General features: G+C 45.8%; 1 protein-coding gene across 2 annotated transcripts in view; it reads left to right on the forward strand.

Annotated features, from left to right (window-relative positions):
• Positions 1 to 10,834, forward strand: part of ACSS2 (acyl-CoA synthetase short chain family member 2) — a 41,972-nt gene extending 31,138 nt beyond the window's left edge. For both annotated transcript variants that reach the window (XM_053573927.1, XM_053573928.1), the window contains 11 exons: positions 3,037 to 3,174; positions 4,188 to 4,358; positions 4,672 to 4,805; positions 4,991 to 5,123; positions 5,205 to 5,261; positions 5,446 to 5,526; positions 6,699 to 6,807; positions 8,334 to 8,402; positions 8,731 to 8,907; positions 9,532 to 9,606; positions 9,741 to 10,834. In XM_053573927.1, the coding sequence (XP_053429902.1) occupies positions 3,037 to 3,174; positions 4,188 to 4,358; positions 4,672 to 4,805; positions 4,991 to 5,123; positions 5,205 to 5,261; positions 5,446 to 5,526; positions 6,699 to 6,807; positions 8,334 to 8,402; positions 8,731 to 8,907; positions 9,532 to 9,606; positions 9,741 to 9,868 (1,272 nt within the window). In that variant the 3' untranslated portion in view covers positions 9,869 to 10,834. The remainder of the gene's footprint in view (positions 1 to 3,036; positions 3,175 to 4,187; positions 4,359 to 4,671; positions 4,806 to 4,990; positions 5,124 to 5,204; positions 5,262 to 5,445; positions 5,527 to 6,698; positions 6,808 to 8,333; positions 8,403 to 8,730; positions 8,908 to 9,531; positions 9,607 to 9,740) is intronic.
• Positions 10,835 to 10,917: the final 83 nt, after the last annotated feature.

Consider the following 10,917-nt stretch of genomic DNA (forward strand, 5'->3'; position numbering starts at 1 on the left):
TGAAGTCAAAGCTGCAGAAATCTTAGCAGAGCTCTAAACATTTTATCCTTAAGCAGTCTTCAAGGGAGAGTCTGGCACAGTTTGGAGGTGCCCTCCTCAACCACATCACCTCAGGAGCCCCCTCATATTCCTCTCCCATACCTGGCAGCTGCCTTCCCTGAGGCTATCCTGCTCCAAGGACAAAGGCCAACTCCTCATCTCTTTTAGAAAATTCAAACCTTTTCCTGGTTCATAGCCTTGGGCCTCATAGGTACACACCTAGTCCCAATGTTTGTTCCACTAACTTGGCTCCCTCTGCTTCCTGGTGCTATCAACTCCACACCTGAAGTACCCTGCCCCTTCTACTCTGCTCTCCACTGACACGCCCACAGAGGAATCAATTTCATAAGATTCTAAGAATACCCTCATTGTAGTTTACCTATGCTTTGGCCTCACTTGTATTTAGTGCCTGTTCTATGACAGGTCACAGCACTGTAGACTAGCATTATTCCAAAGCAATACTGCAACTTCTTTAATACTTTAATGCCCTCATCTCAAGTGATCATTTATTTGGCAAGGAAAAAAGTATCCATGTGACAATGTATGTATAGACTCATATGGATCTTCCACTGAAAATTAGAGTGTGTTCTTATGTTTTCTACATGCAGGCAGCTTCTGTCTCTTCATTTTCTTCCTTTCTACCATTTTTAATGGTACCCCCACTTGGACTAAACTTGTCATTCTTATGATGCTCATATGCAAGAAACTACAAATCAGAAAGAGGACTGGGTAGAGTCATTTTCTAATTTGTCAGGGTTTTAAAACCAAATATGCACATAGTAAATTAGTGGATATCCCTTTAGAGGGCTAAGGGTGTTTCTCTTACATGCCTTGTTTACCTACTAGTAAAGGCCCTTGAACTACAGGAATTTAATGAATATGAAAGGGCTTTGTGACAACTAAAGGAAACCCCAAACACTTCCCACCTTCACTGCTCTTAAATTTATCTCCCAGTGGTCACTAAACTAACCTCCGTGGCTCCTGATACTCTTCGGTCTTCCTCACCATCCCAGCCTCCATCACTTGGGGCAATCTAAGGCTTAATGTCTACTACATAATCCTTTTCTCTTTTGGTATTTGTAAAATCTTGTGAGACCATTGGGGTAAGAATGACTGTCCTCATTTTTAAGGGAAGGGACTTGAGGTAAAGTGACTTGCCCAAGGTCGTATAGCTAGGAAATGGCAAAACTACCCTTTCCCCCGAAAATAAGACATCCTCTGAAAATAAGACCTACTTACAGGAAAGATAAGACATACCCTGAAAATAAGACCTAGCACATCTTTGGGAGCACACCTTAAAATAAGACACTGTCTTATTTTCAGGGAAACAGGGTAGGATTGAAAGCCAATTTTGTTGTTGTTGTTGTTTAGCTGTCCCAGGCTGGGTTTGAACCAGCCAGCCTTGGTGTATGTGGCTAGCACCATAACCACTGTGCTAAGGGTACGAGAGCCTGCCAATGTAATTTTTGGACAAATTTAGGGAATCTAACTTCACCCAGCAGAGTAGATTCAAAAAATTGGTATTCTGGGCAGCGCCTGTGGCTCAAGGAGTAGGGTGCCGGTCCCATATGCCGGAGGTGGTGGGTTCAAACCCAGCCCCGGCCAAAAATCACAAAAAAAAAAAAAAAAAAAAAAAATTGGTATTCAAAGAGGTGATATAGGCTGGGCCCTCTTATGGCTAAAGTGGGAGGATTGCTTGAGCTCAGCAGTTTGAGACCAGCCTGAGCAAGAGTAAGACACCTATCTCTACTAAAAATAGAAAAATCAACTGGGGGTTGTGGTGGGCCCTGTAGTCCCAGCTACTCCGGAGGCTGAGGTAGGAGGATCACTTGAGGAGGATCTCCTCAAACCAGGAGTTTGAAGTTGCCATGAACTAGGCTGATGCCATGGTACTCTAGGCTGGGCCACAAAGTGAGACTCTGTCTCAAAAACAAACAAAAAACTGAATAGATGATATAGCTAGGAAAAAAAATAGTTTCAAAGGAGAGTTTAGAGAATTTTTAGGGTGACTGACCCAGAAGTAATTATTAAAGCACTCAGGTATAGAGGGACATCCATCTACTGGGAGAAGTTCACCTTGGTCCTTCTCTGTCAACTTGCAGCAAAGCTCTCTGCTAAACAGAACCTGCCCCCTTAAGCAAAAGTCTTTCTGGGAACCCCATTGATACCAGTAGTGTAAAGACCAGGGTAGGGCTCAGATAGGAATCTCCAGCTGTGGAATGGTCTGGACATGTAGGAAAAAGTATTTGTACCAAGATCTTTTGACTTCTTTCACTTCTAACTAATAGGGTCAGGTACCTGCCTCACCCGCAGGCTCTAACTAATTTTGCATTTCTGAATTGTGTGGTTTGTGCATCCCTACTGATGAGCCATTCATCCCATAGTACCTATGTGTGTATGCAGACCTGCGTGTGCATTGTCATTCATCTAACAAAAATTCACTGAGTGCCAGGCACTTTGCTAGATGTTGGAGATCTGGTGGAGAGGGTGGGAGAACAACAGACATGCCACTGCCTTTATAAAGGTCACTGCCTAGTTGGGGAGACAATAATCAAGTAAACAACTAAAGAAAATAACTGGAAATATGTTCTCTGTGGGGAAAAAAACATGGCGCTATGATCAATAATGATAGCAGAGTTGGGGGAAGGACTTAATCAGATAGCATTCAGGTAAAGCCTTTCCAAAAAAGTCACATTTCAGCTGGGAATTAAAGGATGGGAAGGGACCAACTAAAGGGTCCTCCTCAACCTGAGGCCAGGTAAGGAAAGTTCTGGGGTAGAGATGGGGAAGGATGATGGGAGTACCCACGAAGCCTGGGTTTTCTGCTCTGTTCTTTCTGCCCCATTCCCCTCATCCCAGAGCCCTCCCTCTTTTCTTATACTCCCACCTGCCTGTCCCACCCCAGTCCCTCAAGTTGCCAGGTAAGGCTATCTCGTGCCCCCATCTTGAGCTGTTCACAATTCTACCCTTTCCATTTATGTCTTTCTCATACTGCAGATCCCATGGAACCAAGGGGTTGACTTGTGGTGGCATGAACTCATGCAAGAGGCAGGGGATGAGTGTGAGCCAGAGTGGTGTGATGCCGAAGACCCACTCTTCATTCTGTATACCAGTGGCTCCACAGGCAAACCTAAGGCAAGTGTATGTGTGTGTATGTTTGTGTGTGTGTGTTGTACAGGGGTGAGAAGTGAGCTTCTGAGAAAGCATGTGATACTATGAATATTTTCTACAACCCTGAGTTTCAGAAATGTAACATTACCTTTTCTAAATAAAATTAAAACAAATCCTTAATTACCATGTGCTGAGGCCTAGAGTAAGACAGTTTGGGTAAAGGCTTTCATGATGCCCAGTCTCTCTGGGAAACCCTATTGATACCAGTGGTGTAAAGGCAGGGGCAGAGCTTGGATAGGAGCCTCCAGCAATAGGACAAGCAAGGGAGAAAGGATCAGTCCATGTGGCAGACGTGGATGTTCTTTCCCCATGCCCATATGGTATTGTTGATGGAGAGCTGTCCCAGCACCTCGAGGTCAGGGGCGGGGAATAGGGATCTCTGAACTCTTAGAATTCAATTCCTTCCACATGGTGCACTACAAACATCTAATCCTCTCTCAGGTCATGGTGTAGGAGCTGAAAATACTTAAGGAAACTCTTGACTCTTCTATTGACTTGAAAGCTATGTCACTCTCCCTTGTATCACTCAATCCCTAAGTTATTCTCTCTGCATACTTTGGAATATCCCTCAATGGGCATTTGGAAACACAGTTTTGGCCTCTCCTTCCTGGAGACGGTGTAGGGTTAGAGTAGGGATAGGTAAGCTGGTGTGTAATTTAATGTATGGACACAGATGCACAATAGAGAGATTGCTAGATATGAGTGTGCTAGGAGTGTTCATGTGTGTGAGAGTTATGTGACTCTGAGGTTGCAGGTATGAATGATGGACTGATATACATGTGTGATATGAGTATAATAAAGGAGATGATGTAAGAGCATGGAGAAAAGGAGATGGAAGAGAGATGGATGTTGTGAAAGAGATGCTGGCAGGGCCAGAATCCTTCAGGAGGATCTTTCTCCATCTCTGCCTGGCCTCTATTTGGTGGCCAGTGGGAGTGGGCAGAAGGCGTCAACCTGAGGCCCTATTGTTCCCACAGGGTGTGGTTCACACAGTTGGAGGCTACATGCTCTATGTGGCCACAACCTTCAAGTATGTGTTTGACTTCCATGCGGAGGATGTGTTCTGGTGCACAGCAGACATTGGATGGATCACTGGCCATTCCTATGTCACCTATGGGCCACTGGCCAATGGTGCCACCAGTGTTTTGGTGAGAAGGGAGCTGAGGTTCATGGCCACCTGGCCAAGAGCTGGGGGATGGACAAGACTATCCTGGGTGACTACCTCCCAAGGATACTTGGTCTAGAGGCAGGGGAACTTGGACAATGATCTGTTTCCTGGAGAAAGAGAAGTCCTGGGGTGGGGGGTTATACATCCTAATAAGGAAGGTCTCTTGGCTTATCTAATCAGGGTGTGAAGACACAGTTGGTCAGAAAGGGCAAGATGCTGAACCTGAGGGAATGATAGGGGAATGGAGGGACTATTGGGAAGGACTGCAAATGACCAGTCTTTATTGGGATCAGTTTGAGGGGATCCCCACGTACCCAGATGTGAGCCGCCTATGGAGCATCGTAGACAAATACAAGGTGACAAAGTTCTACACAGCACCCACGGCCATTCGTCTGCTCATGAAGTATGGAGATGAGCCTGTCACCAAGTGAGCCCCCTCCCTAGTTGCTGCCCCATGAATATCCCTTAGAGCTGGGTGCTGGCCTTTGTACAGTCTCTTTCTATTTTCCCAACTCCTTGACCTTGAATAGGGGCAGGGACAAGAGCCTGGGCATGTATATCCTAGCTCTCAGTGCTACTCAGAGCCTTCCTCTCTCCCATTTCCCGCCCAAGGCATAGCCGGGCATCTTTGCAGGTACTAGGCACAGTGGGTGAACCAATCAACCCAGAGGCCTGGCTGTGGTACCACCGGGTGGTAGGTGCCCAGCGCTGCGCCATCGTGGACACCTTCTGGCAGACAGAGACAGTGAGTGAGGGGTTCAGAAGGCTGGGGCTCAGGGACAATGTGGGAAGACTGACTCAAACCTCTGATCTCTGACTTCCACAGGGTGGTCACATGCTGACTCCCCTCCCTGGTGCCACACCTATGAAGCCTGGTTCTGCTGTGAGTGAAGCTCCCCTGGCTGGTCCTGGGCTAAGCAGGGGTAGCATCTTGGGGAATTTGGCCAAATTAGACAGTGGGAGACTAGACTGATATACATGAGGAATTTGGGGCTCTGGGGCTCCTTGGGAGTTGAGTCAGAGTTGCCTCATTCCTCTTCTTGGGTTTGTCTCCTGTTTGCTTCTAGACCTTCCCGTTCTTTGGTGTAGCTCCTGCAATCCTGAATGAATCTGGGGAAGAGTTGGAAGGTGAAGCCGAAGGTTATCTGGTGAGGCCCTAGCCCTTGGCAGTCTTTAAGAAGGGGAAGGGTCCACCAAGGGTACTTGGCTTCCATGTTTATAACCTAATCTCTCCTTGGTAGTTGCTTAGGACTGAAGATTCCTGGTTGGGGGTTTGTTCTCCGTTGAAAGACCCTGGGGGGAAATCCTTTGGATACTTGGTCTACATCTCTGCCTTTTGGCCCATTAGTTCATAATGACCTTTTTAGAATCTCTTCAGATTCCTGATGTTCAGACTTACTACCAACTCTTCCTTTGACAAACATTCTAGAAAAAGGAGGCTTCATAAAATAGGATAAAATCATGTAAACTATGGAGTCAGCCTGCTTGGGTTCAAATCCTGGCTCTGCCTTTTCTATGACCTCAGATAAGTTACCTAATTACTCTGAACCTAAATTTTCTCATTTGTAAAATAGGGTTATAGTAATACCGTTGTCTCCTATAGTTGGTTGATTAAATTAGATGATCCATGTGAGGGCCTTTGCACAGAACCTATTAATAATAGTTGGAGAAAGATAAACACTGCTGTTGTGATTGTTGTATTAAATTCAGTATTTGTAGGAACCTCACCAGCCACCCCTCACCCCACTTCATTTCACTTCTCAAGAGCAAGTTAGTAATAGGGGGAGGACTTAAATCCAGGCCTTACAACTCTTAGCTTAGAATTCTATCTATCCCATCAATCTGCTGCCCCAGAATTTTGTTGATTCATCAATAATTATTTACTTGTGTGTGGGTCCTGCTTTTTTATATGACTGTTTTCATTTGCATTATACTGGACCTGCTTTCTTGAGGTATTACCCAAGAGGAGATTCAAATTTACTAAATGCTTGTCACTAATAAAACACTGTGCAAGGCAAGTTCCATATACTGTAAACTTAATCTTCACACTAACTTTGAAAGATAGAAATTATTTTCTCTGATTTGCAGATGAGGATCCTAAAGTTCAGAGAGATAAAGTTACTTCCCTGAGGTCACCTAGCTAGCAAGTATGGTACAGTTGTGATTCCAAGCCAGGATCATCTATCTCTAAAGCCTGCACTTCATCTTACGTCTCAGGAATGGCATTCTGGATGCTTTCCTTCAGGTTTAGCAAAGTTGTGATTGTCTTCCAGGGAGAAAGTATAGCAGATGTGATCACTATGCTTTCCTCTATCCCCAGGTGTTCAAGCAGCCCTGGCCAGGGATCATGCGCACAGTCTATGGGAACCATGAACGCTTTGAGACCACCTATTTTAAGAAGTTCCCTGGGTACTATGTTACGGGAGATGGTGAGTCTTGGCTGTCCCCTTTCCACACCTCCTACTAAGACATGTACCTTTCTCACCCATTTTCAGGAAGAGTTGATTAAGGGTGAAGAACAGAGAACATGTCCTACATATAAGTATCTGGAGAAAACGGTAAAAGCAGGATTGAGTGATTGCAGGAAGGGTCTCAGCATGGTGCCATCTGGGATTTGATGTATAAGGAAAGAGGGTCTCCCTCTTCCTTGCTCCTGTGTTGAAAGAGATGGGACATGTGGCAGTGTATATTACTATGTGTGTCCCCATGTTTGCAGCCGTTTGTCTATCTGTCCATTCACTAATCCATTCACGCATAATATCTGCATATCTGCCATGCCCAAGCACTGATGTAAGCACAGGGGATATTACCATGAATAATGTAGTGAAAATCTCTGTTCTTATGGGGCTTGCAGTCTAGGAAAGGGAGACAGACAGTAAACCCAACAAACAAGTTGATCAACCTATGTTTGACAGAGATGAGCACTATGAAGAAAAATAAACAGAGTAATGTGATAGAGTGCAATGTGATAGAGTGATGGCTGCTGCACATGGACTCCTCAGGGAAGGCTTCTCTGATGTGACATTTGAACAGAGACCTAACAGGTGAAAAGGAACCAGGCCTTGGTAATCTAGAGTAAGAGTGTTCTGTGCAGAGACACAAGCTTGAAATGTCTAAGAAATGGAATGAAGCTTGTGTGGCTGGAGTGTAGCAAGCAAAGGGAAGAGTATTATATGAAATTGGAAAGGTAGTTAATAGACCATGGGCCATGGTCAGATTTTATTCAAAGTACGATGGGAGACCTTTAGAAGTTTTAAGCAGGGGAGTGGTAAGAATTGATTTATTGTTTAGAAAATAACTTTACTTAATTTATGGAGAATAGACTTTATGTGGGTGTCTTAGTTATCTACTGCCATAGAACAAATTGCCCCCAAAAGTTGGCAGCTTAGGACAACAGATAACATATTTCAGTTTCTGAGGATTAGAAGTCAGTGAGCAGCTTTGCTGGGTGTTTCTCATTTAGGGTCTCTTGTGGGTTGCAGTCAAGCTGTTGGTAGGGGCTGCGATCACCTGAAGGTTTGACTGAGCCTGGAGGACCTACTTTCATGCTCACTCTTGTGGATCTTGGCAGGAATCCTCAGTTCACTCCATGGACTTCTCACAACATGGCAGCTGACTTACCCCAGAGCAAATGATCTGAGAGAATGCAACCAAGATAGAAGCTATGGTGTCTTCTATAAACTAATCTCAGAAGTGATAGCCTATCACTTACTTCTGGCCAAACTCTACTGATCACACAGATAAACCTTAGTACAATGAGAAAGAATATGGAGCAGGGCTATGAATACCACGAGGCAGAGATCAGTGGGGATATCTTGGAGCCTGGCTATATCACTGGGCAAGAAGGGAAGCAGGAAGACTTGTTAGAAGGCTGTTGTAGTGGGCGTGGCAGTTTGGTAATACGGACCAGGTGTCCTATTGGGGGGTATTTATTACGTTGTGCATTTCTTCCTAGGCTGCCGGCGGGACCAGGATGGCTATTATTGGATCACTGGCAGGATTGATGACATGCTCAATGTATCTGGTGAGGACCGGGACATCCTTCCTATCTCTTTAGTTCTATTCCCCTGGAAACTCTAACCAAAGCTTTCTGAGAGAGCCAGGAGTGTCCTTTGGCCAGACCACGTATGGAATGTGGCATTCAGTTTGGGGCCAAGGTTTTGAAGGAAGAGTGATGAACACCGGAATGTGCCTAGAAGAGAACTGGGATGGTAGGATAACTGGAAGCATGGTATGTGAGGAATAAATGAAGGGCCTTCTCCATTTGACTAACCTGTGGGAACAGATAGATGGACCAAGGCCTGGGGCAGAGGCTGGGATCCCTCTCATGGCACTTCCTTTCCCTTGTCAAGGACACCTACTGAGTACAGCAGAGGTGGAGTCAGCACTTGTGGAACATGAGGCTGTTGCAGAGGCAGCTGTGGTGGGCCACCCTCATCCTGTGAAGGGTGAATGCCTCTACTGCTTTGTTACCCTGTGTGATGGCCACACCTTCAGCCCCACCCTCACCGAGGAGCTCAAGAAGCAGAGTGAGGAGCCTTCCTGGGCAGGGACTACAGAGTTTGTCTTGAAGGCCTAGTTTGGGGAGAGGGGTTGGAGCAAGCTGTTCCCCAAACCACGAACAGATCCTAGGGGGTCCCATGGACTGATTGCCCTCTTCCCATTTATTCTTGACTGGGATAATAATAACCAACATTTTTAGAATACTTTGTGTCATCCATCAGGATAAGTGCTTTAAATGCATTACTCCAGTTAATCCCTACAATCTTTCCTGTGAAATGGATCCTGATGTTACCCTCATTCTAAAGATGAAGAAACAGACTTAGAGGAGTGAAATTACTTGTCCAAGACCACACTGCTAGAAAGGTGGAATTTAAAGTAGCAGGTTGATTCTAGAACCTAAGTTTCATGAAGGCAGGTTAAGATAAAATGAAAGAGAAAAGAGACATTATGAAAGGGAGGTGTGGGAGTGGAAGCGGGCGGGGGTGGCGGTGGGGGTAGGGAGGGAGAGAGAGAGAAAGAGGTGGACCTGAGAATGACTGGGTAGGCAGGGCCTTGAGGAAACAGGTGGGGAACAAAGCCATCTTTATCTTGGTTTTTGGAAGTCTGGCTAAGGGTGCTAAAGAAATGTTTTGATGATTTGTTGGTTATAGTTAGAGAAAAAATTGGCCCCATTGCCACACCGGACTATATCCAGAATGCACCTGGCTTGCCTAAAACACGCTCAGGTATGTTCAGAGGTCTCTAGGGATTGGGATGGGTCAAGGCCTGGTAGTGGCACGGTGTGTGTGGATGAAAGTCTTTGGCAGGGTTAATGTGGGTCAGTGCTGTCATCAAGTAACCAGAGGCCTGTGGTCCCCAGGAAAAATCATGAGGCGAGTGCTTCGGAAGATTGCTCAGAATGACCATGACCTAGGGGACATGTCTACTGTAGCTGACCCATCTGTCATCAATCACCTCTTCAGCCACCGGTGCCTGACTACACAGTGAACAAGATCCTGTCCTTTACCCAGGATTCCCCCAGCTTGGCTCTCTGAAGTTTTGTCCATCCTTTCTCCCCTGCCTCAGAAGTGCAGAGGGCCAAGGCTGACCCACACTACACCTCCCTTGACCAGCTGTCTGGGACTGAAAACCAGCTTTGTCCTTAGATGGAGAAAACTTTCTTTGACTGCCATTTCAGAAGGGACAGGGCCCAGGTCAACCTCAGACTGCTATGCCCCCAAACTGCAGAGTTCTCACGGCCCAGAACAGAGATATAAAGGCTACCTCTCCAACACAAGTTAAATGTTCAGAGGGCACGTGAGCGCCTAGATTAACTAAAGCAGGGAGACAACTGTGTAGTCCTATCAGCTCTCTCAGGAAGCACCAGTCCTTATACTGGGCATGTACTTGCCCTTAGAAATAATGGTTTATGAGTCCAGAAATAATTGATTATTATTTTTTAAATACTTTGCTGCTTCTGTTCTGGGTCTGAACTCCCTTTTGTTCCAGGTGGCAGTACTGTCTGCCAGGGGCAGACCTGTGGACAGGTTTAGTCTCCAGAGGGTTTTCAGATCAATCTGCTGCTTTGAAGGAGTAGATATATTTTTTCTAGAGCCAGAGGGGCTTGTCTTCCTTGCACTCTGTTCCTACCTTCCCCTGGACAGAGCCCTGCCTATGAGAAAAACTCTCAGATGAAACTCTTTTCTTGCCCCAGTTATGCTCAGGGCCTGTGGTTGTAGGAATAAAGTCTGTGACCTCAAGAAGGTGGTGTTTTCTTAGTTATCTGCAGAGTTAGACTATACACCCATTAGCTGCTCTGAGTTGTGGCAAATGGAGAGTGGCGTTCCCTAGACTACCCCAATATCTTTCTTCCAGAACTTCTGATTTGGGCAGAGCTATAGGGCTTCACTCAGAGCCCTTTGACAAGTCCCCAAACTAAGGAGGAAAATGATTAAAGCCAGTTCACAATTGTGATGACCTGTGATCGTTGTCTTTCTTCCTGGGCTCCCGCCAGAGACCCTCCCTCTTCCTCATGATCCTGTGGGAGCATTAATAAG

Source organism: Nycticebus coucang, chromosome 21 (assembly GCF_027406575.1).
Source record: "Nycticebus coucang isolate mNycCou1 chromosome 21, mNycCou1.pri, whole genome shotgun sequence".
Taxonomy (NCBI): Eukaryota; Metazoa; Chordata; class Mammalia; order Primates; family Lorisidae; genus Nycticebus; species Nycticebus coucang.